Here is a 15,651-nt window from a genome sequence, read left to right as displayed (position 1 = left end):
ACCGACAACCATTTGATTTAGCATGCAGGCGGGCTTTCCATTGGTAAACAGACCGTGTTATTTGTGCATACTTTAAAGTTTAAACACTTCTGGGTTTGAGGCTAAGACACGATGATCCTCCACACCACGTGCACGCTGTTTGTAGACCCTCTCGTAGAGAAACTTAGGTGTGTTGTTCGGCCTCATGCAGTGCTGCGCAGAGCGATTAGTGTGACGTCAATGTACCGCGAGAGTGATTCAAAAACATATTTTGTACTCTCCTCTCGCGACACTGTGATATTACACGCCGATCGGTCTGCCCAGCTCCGAACTTCTAGTGAACACATTTCCTCCCATTGGCAAAGAAACATGCCACCAAAGAAAATAACACGAAGCAGTGCAAAATCAAACAAACACAGTAAGTAATGCAGTAACGCGGTGCATAATCGGGTCAAGCTGTGCAGTTTTATGATTTTTACGTTATTATGTTACATTTAATAGTTGGTTTTTATTTTAGCCGAGGAGGTGGATGCCCAACAGAATGTGAACGAGGAGTCTGATGACTCTCGAACTGGCAAAAGAAAACGTTCAGCAGCAGTTAAGCTGGATGTGAAGAAAAATAAAAGTGATGAAACCGCCAAAGCATCTTACAGTCATTGGTTGATGAAATCAGAACCCGAGACTCGAATTGAAAACGGAGTGGATGTTAAGGTAGACTTTAACTGATTTAAAAATGTGTAAATACGAAAATATGACCTACATTATACGACATATTGTCAACTCCCCTTGCAGTTTGGAATTGAGGATCTGAAAGTCCTGCCCAATCAAACAGGATGCTGGGATGGAGTGAGAAATTATCAGGTAGAGAGTTGAGTGTTTTTCTCCCTCTGCAAGGTGTGTCATCAAGCAGTCCCTTCAAATGCTTAAGATCTCTTGACTTAAATGTTTCTCATTGTCTTAAACGTTATTCTTAAAGGGATACTTCTCCTAAAAATGAAAATTCAGTCTTCGTTTACTCGCATTCGAGTTCTTCCATATCTGTATACATTTATTTGTTCTGATGAACACAGAGAAAGATATTTGGAATGATGCTTATAACCAAACCGATCTATTGATTCCCATAGTAAGAAAAAATAAATATTACACATTTGTTTTGTTCCTTTTAAACGCAAAAGAAGACATTTCGAAGAATGTAGGACACCAAACAGTTCTGGGGCACTTTTGACTACATTGTATTTTTTCCTCCTATCGTAGTCAATACGAGGCAAAATCTGTCTGGTTAGAAGCATTCTTCCAAATATATTTCTCTGCCCAGATAGCTCAATCTGTATATTTACGTCTGCATTTACATCTACATGACATCTGGAATACATAGTTTGCTCATCTGCAATACGTCTCAGAGACGTCTGTCATATGTCTGCTGAAGATCTGGAGATCTGCTGCGTAAAAACATCTGCTAAACATCTTAGAAAGAGCAGCTTTACATCCATTCTAAATCATACACATCTTACAGACATCTTCTAGATGTCTATATAAACTCTGACAGCAGACATCTCCGAGACGTATTGCAGATGAGCAAACTATGTATTGTTGATGTAAATGCAGACCTCAAATAGACGTTAACCAGGTGTATGTGTGATATAAGGTTTGTTTTTATCAGAACAAAGAAATGTATACAGATTTGAAACAACTCAAATGTGAGTAAATGATGACATATTTTCATTTTTGGGTGAAGTATTCCTTTAATGTGTACAGTATGCTCGTGTATGAAATTTGTTCAGTAGACAAAAATATAATTGTGCGAAGATAGAAAATGTTTTTAAAATGCATGACTTGAACCGCAGAATGAAGGAAAGCAGCCAATAAGAGCCAGGATAGATAACAACTGAAAAGTGTATAATAAACTTTTTATACATATAAAAAAATATGTAAAGCTTTGTCTCACACTTGCGTGTTGATATAGGCAACTCAATTTTATTCAGACAGATCAGATGTAGATTTGTGTTGCTAATATTTACAAATTTCCCTCAGGCACGTAACTTTATGAGAGATATGCGCGTGGGCCAGCAGGCTTTCTTTTACCACAGTAACTGTAAAGAGCCAGGCATCGCTGGTCTCATGAAGGTGAGGTATTAGGCTCATGCACAAAATGTTTTCAGACAAGAATTTACCAACAATAACAATATTTTTTTCATATAAGATTGTAAAGGAGGCTTATGTGGACCATACCCAATTTGATAAAAAAGATCCACATTATGATCCGTCCAGCAAACCAGATAACCCTAAATGGAGTATGGTATGTCTTTACACATACTACATAATTATAATTTTCCACTATTTACATTAATATCTGGCAGTGTTTTTATTTCTATTATTGTTATCAAAACAAACGACCGAACTGATCAAATTTGATCTGTCTGTGTAGGTGGATGTTCAGTTTGAAAGGATGACCAAGCGTTTCATCCCTCTCTCTGAGCTGAAGAATTATCACTTGCAGCACAAAGTTAAGGGTGGTCCTCTGAAAGATGTAGCCCTCTTCACCAGAGCTAGACTGTCAGTTCAGCCTCTCACTGCAGGTTAGTCGTGTGTAATGCCACCACTGTTGTTTTACTTAAGTGAACATGTAAAGTTTGTGAATAGTTCCATGCAGTGCATTGCAATCATTACTTGTAATAAAATCTATTAACTCAATGTTCTAGCTAACCTGTGCCTTTAGTATTTATTTAGTTTATTTTTATGAAAAAAATAATTAAATAAAAGCTTAATATCTTTATGCATATCTAACATTTCTGTTTTCTTCTTATTCACAGCGGAATTTGACTTTGTTTTGAGTTTAGAGAATGTCGACCTTGTATGAATATCACCCATGAACATCATTGAAGTCTTCAGTCCTGTTACATTTCTCTCAAAATTTTATAGTCATTTGTGTATTTTGCAAAATATACATTACTGTAACCTCAAAAGCACTTAACAAAATGTCTAAATAATAAATTTGAAACCACCAAAATTTGTAAAAGAACTATAAATTAATCAATTTCATTCTTTACACCATATCATACAACTGTCATAAGATTTGTATAAAATAAGAAATCATCCTTGATGCAGAAGTTAGTAAAGTTTATTACAGCGTGGCTAATTAAAAGAACCTTTTGTAGAAGTGTTCATGGGTGCAGGTTGCTAATACCTTATCCCCTGAACAGCCATTCAACAAATAAACAATGACATACATATAAAAAAAATAAGAAATCACTTTAAAAGTAATGAGTGACGTCCAATAACGAAAGGGACGTTCAATCACAAAAGGGATCAATGGCAGCCTGTCCAAACAGCATTTAAGGCCACTCTTATGAATACTGAAGCCGTTCACTTATTTTCAATACGAAGTACAATACAACAAATCAAAAGCGTCTGTTAATAATAAAAAAGATTAATGAAAAAGATGACAGCCAGTGCCCTGCATGGGTTAGTAGTTTTACGTGTAGTTCCCTTTAATAATAAAAGGCTAAAGTATCAATGAAAGCCTTCAATATTAATATCTTATGTTACAGAATAATACTGTGCACAGCTCCACTAAGAGTTCATGAACTTCCAGATTTTTAATCACAATAAATCGCTCAGTGAATTAATTTCAGGCTCATTAAAAAGGACAAAAGATAGACGCTAGAGTTCCCAGTGCACAATAATAAAGCCATAGAGCATAAGTAGAGGAATGTATGTGACAACTTAAGTAAAAATCTGATTTGTAGTAGCAATGGAAACAGTGTGTTTTACATAAGAAATATTTTAGGCATATTTTTAGGCATTGTTTGTTGGTCATTATTTTGTAATGAGACTTTAAGCATAATAATTGGAAAGAGAAATAAAAAAATATGTTGTAATCTATACATATCTGAGTAGTCGGACCGACTTGTACAATTTTGATTGAATATCTCACGAAACAACTTTCATGTTGATCCCTTCAAGACTTTACTTGTAAAAACACTGTATCGACAGTAACTTCATTTGCACTCTAAACGTACAACTTCAGTTACTGTCCTCTCTGGCCTGGGCCGACATATTTTCACAGTGTGATCCCTCAAATCTCTGGGAGGCGATGGCAGCCTGCTGGGACATACTTTTTCTCACAATATCTCCTTTCCTCCAGAGTGTGATCTCCTGTTGGGAATTATAAAAATGTCTGGCATATTATTGCATATTCTTTGCACTTTTTTTTGTGTGAATGTTAAATGAAAAACCAGACCTGTTGTTTGAAGTATCGTCTCTCTTCTTCATCTATAAGAACCAGGTTCAGGTAGTAACGCACTGAGAACTTCTTGTTGATGTCCCTCATGGTGGGGGTCAGCTCATATCCGGCAAGAAACAAACGGATGGGAATTGACTCACCTGAAAAATTCACAAGCATAAATATAACCTTAGTGTATAGGACATTAATACATCTGCTTTAATTGTTGTGTAGAAATCACAAATTACCATACAAATATGCACTGTATATAACATTTGATCACTGTTTTGATGCTATTCTTACCTCTCACTGGTGCTCCATCCATGATCTCATATTTAGCGATGGTATCGTTTTCATGGTACACGCTGGGACCTGTGCCAGTCGTTTCCCTCTTTATTATATCAATTTCCATGTGCTTAATCTTTATTCTCACCAGAAGGAAGTAAATCTTCCCTACTATAACATCCTTCAGGTGGTATCTAAACCAGGCAGATTTGGAATATTTCAGAGCAACGTTAGGAAAATGTATGTTTACTAATATTTAGATAGAAAACAGGACTGCTCAGTTTAAGTATCTACTATAGTATCACTCTTCAAGTTTGAATATATCTAATCGCAACAGATGTCAAATATTGTTATATATATATATATATTTACAACAACAAAAAAGAAAATATATTTACATATTGTGACCATTACAACATTTGAATTGTGAAACTAGTCATGACAACTGACAACATGTTCTCTGCATTGTTATTATTACCAACTGCACATTTTAAAAGAAAATAAACACTTGCGTTAAAAGAATAAGGTTAGGAGGATTTGGGTGCTAATTTTCACAATGCAAAAATATAAATGATCCCACAAATAATGTATTTATGTATAATGTATAAAATGTAACAAAACATATTTCAATTTCTTCAAGTATTTCCAGTCTACTTTGAGTCTTACTTGGATTTGTTGTATTCAAACTCAATATGGAGACAATCTTCAATTCCAACTTCCATTTTGATAGAGGAGTTGAGCTCTGGGTATGAGCACAGGGTTTGCACAACAATATCCATTTCTTTAACGATATCATTCAGTCTTCTGCTGACTGTGGCCCGGAGAAAGTATCTAAAGACAACAATCCCATGTAACATGTAGACATTGTGTATGTTTTTTTTAATGCAATGAGCAAAGAATGAATATGCAGAATTACCTGAGTTTCACATTCTGGCCAGTGTAAGATTCATAGGGCTTTTCCACATGGGTGAACTCAAAGTCAAAGCTCTGAGACTGTGAAAGCTCACCAGGTCTTGCGAGGTCTTTCACTAAAGACACAAACTCATGGTGGTTTCCTCTATCATAATACAGCTCTGAAAAGCACAATAATATTACGTCTAAATACACATCACGTGACCGAATAGAAATGCCCGTGCACAGATCGAACAACTCACCAATCTGTCCGACAAACTCGATTTTAATCCCGTAATGTTCAAGTCTCTTTCCAGGAGTCTTGAGGGTGACGTTTACTTTCCCACTTACAGTTTCACCATCGAAAAAAAGGAAATATTTGTCCTTCTTGCCATCTTCGGTTTTGTGCTCAGCTTTCTTTCTCGTCTCGGCGTCGTTTAAAACTATGTCGATCTCGGCGTTTTGTCCGAAGCCGAAGAAACTCATGTCTGCGTGACTGTGTCTGCTGTCACTGCGGTATGATCATATGATTGACAGCTGCTGCGCTCTTGTTCTACAGGTGTCTGAACACGGATCTCTATTGGCTACCTTTTGACCAAGTGCTCTTCAACAAGAAATACATGAGCTATCTGATCGTTCGATATCAAATACAATTAGTAATACGTGAACCTTGAAACCTGTCGCATAATTCTCTCTTGTTTAATAAAAGTAGCTCAATTTGCAACAGGACAGCAGTCAGTGAGGATATTTGCCCATGAAGTAATTCCCCTTTCCATGCACTTCCGGGATCGTCCTGCGCGTGAACTTCAAAATAAAAGTTTGAGTGCGTTTTATAATAAATGTCACGCTCTGCGATGGTGAGATATAGTTATGCGCTTTTTTTTAAATTTACGAACGTCTTTATTGTTAAAGAAAAATAATACAATTATACTGATTACATGACCACAACCGTATACATCATTTTTAACTGTACCTGAGAATTTTTATAATCTAAACAATATATGGCGGGTTATTTAATAATAGTACAATAGTACATATATGTTGTAATGCTATTCAGATGGCATTTGATCCAAATTCTTTTCATTTCACGTCACACATGACATTACAGACATTACATACAAAAATAACCGGACAATAGTTTAGCATAATGTGACAAACTTTGGTATAATAATAACTTAATTATTAAACATTTAGCATAGCATATACATTCAACATTTAAACTGAGCTCAGTTACGCCATCATATAGTATGCAAAACAGTTTGGAAACAGTGTGGTTAAACATGGCCGATCTTTAATGTAAATACTGAGTATGGTGAAACACAACTTTTCTGTCTGCCCATTGACACATGATAATACAAAGGGTTAAAAATAATAATGTGCTTTAAATAGAAATCTACCATTAAACAAGATGTTTACATATCAATATAATATATGTGGTCCCAATACATTCTAGATTTCCCCAGGCATACATTAGATATGGCATTAATTCAATGAAAATTTGATATCACATGAAGTAAAATACAATTAAGCAATAAAGTGACAGAACACAGGCTCTCTTTATGATATATTGTTACCATAAACAGTCTGTCAAACTTTTTATATTAGACAGCGGGACATGCCAATAGGAAGATTCATTTATATTGTCAAAATGTTATCAAGGTATAGAATTTGTTTTTGATCTATTACCAAACTTTAAGCTTGTAACCCAGACAGACACATACTGTATTCCTGTTACACACAAGTTGAAAAAAAAATAACAGGAAAAACAAAATGAAAGACAATGTTAATCGGTCCACATTATCATTTTTATTATTTTGACACGACCCACAGTCTATTCAGCCACTACTCTTGATTGAATTTATATATATATATGCATATACCATTTTATAAACAGATTAAAACAATGACACTTAGTCAAAATACCTGGACAATATGTCCAAAACGTATAAAACAATTATAAAGCATTAAAGGTCACTTAAACACAGAAATGGCACTCTAAAAAACCACAAGTGCATAATCTGTATCCAGAGGATTATTTCAAAAATGAAACTAAATGAATCATCTTGCAAAACAAAGTCTACTGACTTTGACTACAGTACAGAGATGTTTGATTAAATCTCAAACTAAAATGCTACAGAATGAAAGTTAATGAAATGGAAGTTAAAGAAAAAATGTTAATTACTATAGGGAAATACATTTTCTACTAGTGCCTGAAATAATACATCAGGGTTGGGTGGAACTGACTCCTATCTGGCCACACTCCACAGGAAGTTGAACTGGAATCGGTTTGTCTTTAAGGGCTTAAGACGTTCAAACATTGGCGTTCAAGATCTTGCCGAGACATCAAAGCTGTCTTGACATCAGCATTGATAAAACTTTTAACACTGACAGCAAAATACACTTACAGCAGTTCTTAGATGCCCATTAACCAGTATTTCGATGCATGTATTAGTTTAGGCACTAGTACAATTGTGCCCCCAATAATAAAATGTTGCCCCAAGAAACTACTACACATAAAATCCTCTTGACAAAAGTGTTAAAACTGTTGAAACAGTCTTGGCATGGCATTATACACATATACACTGGCTTGGACAGGATTATCAGTCAAAGTCAATCCAGTGAAAAATATATATTCATATTTAACTTGACACTACACTGAATAATTACCTGCACTTGACATATGTTAAATACTTTTGGGCCAAAAATACAGCAGCACCTGGATGTGATTTAGGTCTGAAACAATAAAACAAAAACTTCAAAAAAGGTATTAATTTGTTCGTTTTCATATAGTCACGACTGTTAAAACATTGTCCTGTAACAGCTGTGAGATTTTATTCTACTCAACAAGATGCATGTACGTAATATCTACAAATCTGAGTTATGTTCAACTCATGAGCATTCCGTTTTCAGATATAAACAGTTTTGAGTAAGTTTGTGTTTGAGTCCTATCTGTTTTAGATCAAAATAAGGCAAGTAAAAGCCCCTGTGTAACACAGTAGTTTTCCGTTTTTGTAATGACTTTGGCAAGCTAAGAAGCTCAAGTTTATGCACCTTCGTACAACAATGCACAATTGGACAGCTCACAAGTCTCACAAGTGCTTCTAACACAGCCGATGCACCCTTCTTCTCATCTGTGATTTTATATGACAAAGGACGACTTGTGTCGGAAATGTCCCTAGGGAAAAACAGAGACAGCAATCACATAAAATATGATTTAAAAATCTATGAAACATAAATCTGCTCGAAAAGAGGTTTTAGTGAGAGATTATTCGGAGGATTCCACTAATACTCTGAACTTTGTCAGCAATATTAAAAGAAAACTATCTTCAGTGAGAGAAACTGTGATGTAACCTGATAAGACACTGTACTGTACATAAAAGAAAATCTTGGATAATATTGGATAATATTACCTCCGACCTTGTAAGACAATGCACACAACAAAATTTTGACTACAATAATTCATGACACGGCTCGTTGGAATGCTTGATTCTAATTGGCCAGTCGCGACATGCAAGTTCTTTATTCCCAGATAACAACCGCTCAAAACTAATAACATACGGAAACCGGATGAAGAAAATTATTTTGAAAGGTTTTTTTGACAAATTTAATATAAATGTGTCTTTTAATAACATATATGACATTATATTTACAAATGATTAAACCAAATTGCCTCTTCGGGACATTTGAACGTCATTACTTTTCCTCGCTGGAGGTCTACATTTTCTTAACAAATAGCTAATAAAATATTTACAAATTCACATTTCTCGGAAAGTTTTTTTTCTCATGTTGCAAGTATCGTGTAATAAGCAGGATAATGTACAGCTAGCCGGTTGTTATCGCAGGAATAAGTCCTGACAATGTGATCAGGACCCGACGCGAAGCGTAGGGGCTTACATATCAAAACTGAACTATTGAGAATTTTCTTTCATTACTTTATTTTTAAATATCTTACCTCATCAGGACTGGTGTAATTCATCCTATTTTCATGTTCGGGTACTTTGTAACTATAATAAAACAGAGAGCATTGTATCCTTACCCAACAATATCTCAATAAAAATCCTTGACATGAAATGTCACATCACATTAGATGGTATGAGAAAAAACCAGCGCACTGCTGAATTTTTGACTGACTTGTTTTCCATGTGGTCCTTACAGGTACAGCAGCCATTTTTCTGAATTTGACAAAGTCCCACAATGACAAAAATAAATGCTGCCACTCCGCCTAACACCTTCAGACATATCCCAACAATATCCGGATCATCTAAAAAGTAAAATGAAAATTTTAACACAAAAATAACACCATACACATATTTGTAATGGCAAGAGGAGGGATATAGTGGAAGTTTTTTGTTTTTCATTCAACTATTCCTTTATGCACTGACTACTTACAGACTTCCATTGGCTGTGGACTGCACTTGGATGTTCCTGCCTCATTCTTGGCCTGGCAATGATATTCACCTGCATCTTCTTTCTTCACTGACCGGAATTTCTTTTGACCAAATACAAATGACAAAATTACTGTAGAAACAGAACTGTGAAAGTTGTTAGTGGTAAAACACAAAGTAAATAAATTAATTCTTGATGAATTCCTGATATAAACCAAAGATGCATAACTTAATCAAATCTATTTAATCAACCTATGTACGGCAGGTCCATATTTAAAGGTTTATAAGAGTACTGTAAATAATATCAATGTCTCGCTTACCAGGGACCCAGTATCAGTGTTCATGACATATGTAGAATTGTAAAACTTGACGCTGGTCTTTGGGTCCTCTGGCAGCTCCTCATTGTTACGGTACCACTGGTACTGCGACTGAGGAAAGCCCTCTTTCTCAATGCAGTGCAGTTCTGTTGTGTAACCCACAGTAACCGCATTTGGCACACTGCACCTGGGCACCACTGGCTTCACTGCAACACATAAACAACATGTCCATAAGACATTTACACAAGACAGGTCCAAATTAAAAAAGGAGAAGACACAATGGTTTAAGAAAGGTAAAGTTCTGTGGCATTGAATTAATTCGCTGCTTTATGCTCCAAATAAAATGCTACGATTATAAGACTTGATTCAGTGCTTGCATAAAGAACTTTATTGACAACAGTTTTATAAATCAATATTAAGATATAATATTCCAACGTTACCTCTTACAGCGAGACTGATCAGTATTTCATCAAAGGGCTTCTGGTCATCGATGGCAGCGACCTCACAGCGATACTGTGCTGAATCCGATCTACTAGCATTCAGAATCAGAAGATTTGCCGGCTCTCTCAGTATCGCCCTGTGTTCCAAATCACCTGAGAAGATAAAGCTGCTTACATGAGATTAACATAGCATAGTTTAACATAGTTAAACACTGTCAAAAAATGTATGATATTCAGTGGATATTTAAAATGCGTTACCTGAAATTTTATTTTGGAAATACACATAGCTGGGCACGCCGTTTTTTATTTTCTTCCATTCAATTCTGGGATTGTTCGTAGATATGGACTCTATCAAGCAGGTCAACTCAATTGCTTTAAAAAGATACATTGAATGTTTCATCAAAATCCATAAATACAAGTGAAACAAAACGACATTAAATATAATTGATAGAACTTCAATTTACAGTCAAATTCATTTGTCCACACAGATTTGTTAGTTGTTCTGAGTATAACAGCAAATGTGGTTCTGTGGCCTGCAAAAGAGAACAGAGAAATTTTATTATGAAATTGTATTATGAATCTAAAAACAATTTGACATTTTCTCCCCATTTTTATTTACGTAATGTGAAATAATACATTCAAATATATACACAAATCATGGCAGCATTTGTTGTTCTGTGTGGTCGGGATGTAATGGCAATCTGGACAGGTTTTATAAAGATTTATAATTTCATCATCGTTTCTAAAAGATGAAGCTATAGCAAACACTAAGTATTTATATTATTTAGAATTTGAACTCGTCCCTTTACTAAATGTATTCTAACGTGCATACCGTAACGAAACATTATACTATACACAGTTACTATCTTGGTTAAGATGCACCCTGAACTGAACAAATTACCGCAAAAAAATCCATAAAGCCCCTGTGTTTATGGTTTCAGCCTGTCTATAGCAAAAGGTCAGACAGTGTGACAAATGTAAAACAAACTTTTTGGCAAAGCTGAACTGTCCCTAGACTCCAGTGGTATGAGAAAACAATTTGGGTTTAAGGCATTTGCTTATTTTCAGATGAATTTTCCACGGTTTTATAATCTCATGAAATCCACAGAGTGTATTTACAGCGAACCGTATGTGATTATCTGGCTTTAACGTCAGATTAAAATTTTACCATATGGATTTATAAACAACAAGGCAAGATGGAGTAAGTTAACAATCACCTATACGGCAATAGTTGTGTAGGCCTATTTCTTAAAAACGGTAAAGGTTTGCTTAGAGAATAGAGAAGAGTCATATTGTCACAGCTGTATCCGATGGCTGTAAGGTTTCCGGTGACTTTCCCATCGTATGCATCATGATCTATTTTTACATCTGCTGTTGACATTTCCCCATTAGACAAGCTACATTATCCAGCAACAAACACATAAGAAATGTTCTTTCTGAAATCAAACTAAAAACAGTTCATACATAAACATAAAATTATGTTTTGGTTAAGAATGTTGAGCTTTCATTTAAAAATAGACCTAAAAAGAAATAAAAAATTATGCATTGCAGAGAGGGGCGGGGCGGGGAAAATAGATGATCTCTGATATAAAACATTCCTTAAAAATGCCAGTTTGTTTGCAAAAGCTTTCTCCAACTCTTTCTTTTCAACTCTTTCTAATCTACAAAATAACTATTACTCAGCAAAGTGAAGGCTTCAGTGAAGGCTAAAGTTAATGCCATTTAAAAACACTTTGGTATTCAAAGCACTCTTGCTTACAACCACTTCTTTGAGCACTCAAAGAGCAAGTGAGGCAACAGATGAATAGAGCTACACCTATTCACACATCAAACATATTGCACAAAGCCTACATTGTGATGTGATTAAATACAAGATCCAGTTCACTGTCCGTCCAGTTATCACTACAATATGTCGAGAATAATGCCTGCAAAATAATTCAACAGTTAATATGTCAACAAAACTTGAATAGTTTAACTTTAAAACATTTGCTAGTGAGATCAAAAGTACTGAGCTATAAATACGCATGTTATACAACCAGAGCAAACAGACCATAAAAAGCATCCCTTGGAATGCAAAACAGCTTAGACCCCTTAAGAAATTAACTAATAAAGTTAAAGAATATTGGATATGCATCAAAATGTTTGAACCTATAATGACCAAACGAAGACTTTATTTCCAAGAAGAGATAAATCATGTTATTTATTGTGCATTCCAATTAATATCACTCAAACTCCTGATTTTTTTTTATTTAAGCCATACTAACTAAAAAAATACAGATTATTAACAAAATAAATACAATAAAAACACATAAGATAATAAAAAACATGATTTTGTTTTTAACGGAGTGATCTCTTTTTTTAAATAAACTCTTCAAACGCGTCTATGAAAAGCTATCAAGGCGTGCAGCTCAACAGTCGTTCATTCCTGTGCATTTAGCACAATATTCATTAAAAGACACGAATCAAACAGCGAAGTGAATACTGTGTTTACACTAAATTCAGTCTTGCGTTAAATGTAACACAGGCTAACGATAGTAAAGCAGCGGTAGGGGTCAGCGAAGAATGACTGCACACGGAAACGCGTCAGTTAATTCAGCACGAATTACTCGTTTGCAACAGATAAGAAATCTTACTCACACAGCAGGAAAAAGAGCAGCAGGGGAAGAGTTTGACGCCCGATCGCCATTTTGCGCGTATGATTTACATGCAATTTTTGCTTAGCTGTCCAGACGACGGGGTGGACAATCTGCTGGATGCTGCCGCTGATGAGTTTCCATAGCTACAAGGACATCTGAGCGGAAGACAGAGGAGGGGCTGAGACAGCACATGTGGACTTCCGGTTGATGCTAAACATTTAAATGAAAAGATGATTGGATTAAATGAGAACAAATCGTTGCAAAGTAGCATTAAACGTACTTGAGGGGTTACATTTATAGTGGGCTATGTAATAGACAATTTTAGCATTATTAAATGTATGATACTGATAATATCAGCATGACCTTTTTGCCTCAATAAAAAGGGGATATACTGGTGATCGATGACCATAAAGCATGTGTTTAGATAACAATGGCCAGCTTGGCCAGCAAATAAAATGTCTCTAGAGTCATTTTCACATTTAAACACCAGGTGGCAGTGTTGTAAAGGATACGCAGTAAGGGAACGTGGAATTAATGTGCATTTACTGAAAAATTGTATCGTTTAACTTGCAAAGAATGAAGAGACATCTATTCGTATTCATCTGTCATACATTATTGGTTGCTAATAGTTTTACAGCACAAAATATATTGAAATTATGTAGTGACCAAATGTAACCAGTTTAAAAAAACATCTGTAAGATAAGTGAATGAATTAAATGGAAATTGCAGTTATCTAAACCATTACAGGTGGTAATGATTAAAATAAAAAAATTGCCTCGACACTAATAAAAATAAAATGTATTACATAATAAATGTATACAATTATAATATATATATATATATATATATATATTATGTTATAATGCTTTACTAGTGTGGGTCATGATTTTTTCTTTATGACATCAGTGCTCAAGCAAGAATAGTGAAGACAGATTGTTTTTTTATAAAATAAAGATGCTTTACTTTAGGAATACATACTGTATACTTTTATGAGAATAGTGTGAAGATTTAAGTAACAGATTTTTGCAAATAATTGTTTAAACTGTTCATCAGATTTCTAGTAAAATATACTAGCCCTATTAGTCCCAGTTGAGCAATCTCACACCTTGAATTAAATCCAGTAACACTTTTTGTGTTGTGGATACTCACTGACATGAGGTTATTGTTTTTTAGTGCTTTGAATAGAAACACAACTATGATCCACCAATAGTTAAAGTACGTTTATGATGCATAAATTATTATTTTTTTAAACAAAAAATCTCTTTTTTTTTATTTATTTTTGTTGCCAAAAATATAAATATCTAAATTATGAATGATGAATCGACAGTTACACATTCATCCACTATAATAGAACACTTATTGTGTCATTGTCATAGTCATCAGCCATATTGACCTTATGATGTCAAAAAAAAACAATGACAAAACGTAGAATGTCATTCAGAATAAGGTCAAAGGTTATAATCGCCTTGGTGGTCTGGATGAAACATGATTGGATAAAAGCTTTTAAAGATCCACCATCTGTAGAGTTAATTTTGTGTTTGTATTTATAGTTCATCTCAGATGTATTATTTACCTGATAAGCTAATGATCTGCTTCAGTTTTTCTGCCCTGCTTTAAATGATTTACAGCATGTTATAACCGAATCCATTATTCACTCTGTGGCGTCTCATTCCTGGGGCTGCATTCACACTGTGTCTTAGTTTTTTATGTTGACGATGAATAAGACAACAAATCATTTCAGTTTTCATGGTACAGCACAGAAACTGTGTTTTGCTTTATCTCGCCTTTTCCAAGCTTAGTTCAATCAAATAAGTATGTTATTCTACAAGCCGTTTTTGCATTTTTGGAACTCCCTCTCGCTGAAGAGACAGGCCGCAATCTCACCCCTTTCCCCACTGTTAAAATGTGTTTGTACACACACTGACCAAACTGTCCAGTGTTATCACTGCCTGTTCTGGCTGCTTAAAGTGTTGAAATGCTGTCTGGAGTAGAATATCTTTAGAGCTTTGTGGATGATGCGTACCCTGCTTTTTAGGCCCGCAATGGCTTGAATGAATATTTACAAGTGTGTTTATCAGAATGCCTGTGGAATAGTTCACATGAATTTGAAGATAATTTCAACAGCTACTTGATCTGCATCACCAGAACATATGTGACCAGGAAACCATGGCAACCATCTCAGGTGCTCCGGTAAGCTGGAATCAAGGCCAGAGGAATGTGTTTCACAAGTCTGCATTAGTGTCAAACTGTGTTGCACCTCGCATCAAAGGCAAACGCGTCTTCGGCTGTCAGCGGTTTGCTATGGAGAAGGTCATTTAGACTTGCAGTGTTTGTAAGTGCTATTTTCCAACACGAATAATGAGGTTACAGGTAATAGGAATAACATCTGCCTTCGGAGCGCTTATACATTGGTTTATGAGACATACATTATTAAAGAATAAAGTGGGTTACAGATTTAGTCATGGGTATTTGGTTATTTATTTAAATCCCTATGTA

The 15,651-nt window shown here is 35.1% G+C and overlaps 3 protein-coding genes across 4 annotated transcripts; 1 reads left to right on the top strand and 2 right to left on the bottom strand.

Annotated features, from left to right (window-relative positions):
* The first annotated feature begins 111 nt into the window (after positions 1-111).
* On the top strand, positions 112-3,532 carry thyn1 (thymocyte nuclear protein 1). Its single transcript, XM_056757241.1, has 7 exons — positions 112-397; positions 497-690; positions 772-840; positions 2,011-2,103; positions 2,180-2,275; positions 2,405-2,555; positions 2,790-3,532. The coding sequence occupies exons 1-7, from the start codon at positions 112-114 to the stop codon at positions 2,834-2,836; spliced, it is 936 nt and encodes a 311-aa protein (XP_056613219.1). The 3' UTR covers positions 2,837-3,532.
* vps26b (VPS26, retromer complex component B) lies at positions 3,080-6,165 on the bottom strand. Its single transcript, XM_056757240.1, has 6 exons — positions 5,641-6,165; positions 5,403-5,559; positions 5,153-5,317; positions 4,505-4,680; positions 4,220-4,362; positions 3,080-4,134 (listed from the first exon to the last, which is right to left on the bottom strand). The coding sequence occupies exons 1-6, from the start codon at positions 5,861-5,863 to the stop codon at positions 4,003-4,005; spliced, it is 996 nt and encodes a 331-aa protein (XP_056613218.1). The 5' UTR covers positions 5,864-6,165; the 3' UTR covers positions 3,080-4,002.
* A 143-nt stretch (positions 6,166-6,308) lies between these two features.
* jam3a (junctional adhesion molecule 3a) lies at positions 6,309-13,320 on the bottom strand. Of its 2 annotated transcripts, XR_008907436.1 has the most exons (10): positions 13,157-13,320; positions 10,984-11,052; positions 10,778-10,891; positions 10,520-10,672; positions 10,083-10,285; positions 9,767-9,866; positions 9,509-9,638; positions 9,330-9,381; positions 8,429-8,552; positions 6,309-8,110 (listed from the first exon to the last, which is right to left on the bottom strand). XR_008907436.1 is itself a non-coding variant. In XM_056756150.1 (9 exons), the coding sequence occupies exons 1-9, from the start codon at positions 13,203-13,205 to the stop codon at positions 8,517-8,519; spliced, it is 906 nt and encodes a 301-aa protein (XP_056612128.1). In that variant the 5' UTR covers positions 13,206-13,320; the 3' UTR covers positions 6,310-8,516. The 2 variants fall into 2 exon arrangements, 1 of the variants encoding a protein (XP_056612128.1); XM_056756150.1 differs by having other exon boundaries at positions 6,310-8,552.
* Between the last annotated feature and the right edge of the window lie 2,331 nt (positions 13,321-15,651).

The sequence above is a fragment of the Triplophysa dalaica genome, chromosome 9 (assembly GCF_015846415.1).
Source record: "Triplophysa dalaica isolate WHDGS20190420 chromosome 9, ASM1584641v1, whole genome shotgun sequence".
NCBI lineage: Eukaryota > Metazoa > Chordata > Actinopteri > Cypriniformes > Nemacheilidae > Triplophysa > Triplophysa dalaica.
Note: the sequence above shows the minus strand (reverse complement) of the source record. Positions and strands in the feature narration are given on the sequence as shown.

Coding starts and splice junctions, on each gene's coding strand:
- jam3a (XM_056756150.1), bottom strand. CDS start 13,205: ATGGCGATCGGGCGTCAAACTCTTCCCCTGCTGCTCTTTTTCCTGCTG. Junction 10,892..10,983: donor GTGGACAAATGAATTTGACT/GTAAATTGAAGT, acceptor ATCTTTTTAAAG/CAATTGAGTTGACCTGCTTG. Junction 9,867..10,082: donor ACACTGATACTGGGTCCCTG/GTAAGCGAGACA, acceptor TTTGGTCAAAAG/AAATTCCGGTCAGTGAAGAA.
- thyn1 (XM_056757241.1), top strand. CDS start 112: ATGATCCTCCACACCACGTGCACGCTGTTTGTAGACCCTCTCGTAGAG. Junction 398..496: donor TGCAAAATCAAACAAACACA/GTAAGTAATGCA, acceptor TTTTTATTTTAG/CCGAGGAGGTGGATGCCCAA. Junction 691..771: donor AAAACGGAGTGGATGTTAAG/GTAGACTTTAAC, acceptor CTCCCCTTGCAG/TTTGGAATTGAGGATCTGAA.
- vps26b (XM_056757240.1), bottom strand. CDS start 5,863: ATGAGTTTCTTCGGCTTCGGACAAAACGCCGAGATCGACATAGTTTTA. Junction 5,560..5,640: donor CGAGTTTGTCGGACAGATTG/GTGAGTTGTTCG, acceptor TGTGCTTTTCAG/AGCTGTATTATGATAGAGGA. Junction 4,681..5,152: donor TTTGAATACAACAAATCCAA/GTAAGACTCAAA, acceptor TGCCTGGTTTAG/ATACCACCTGAAGGATGTTA.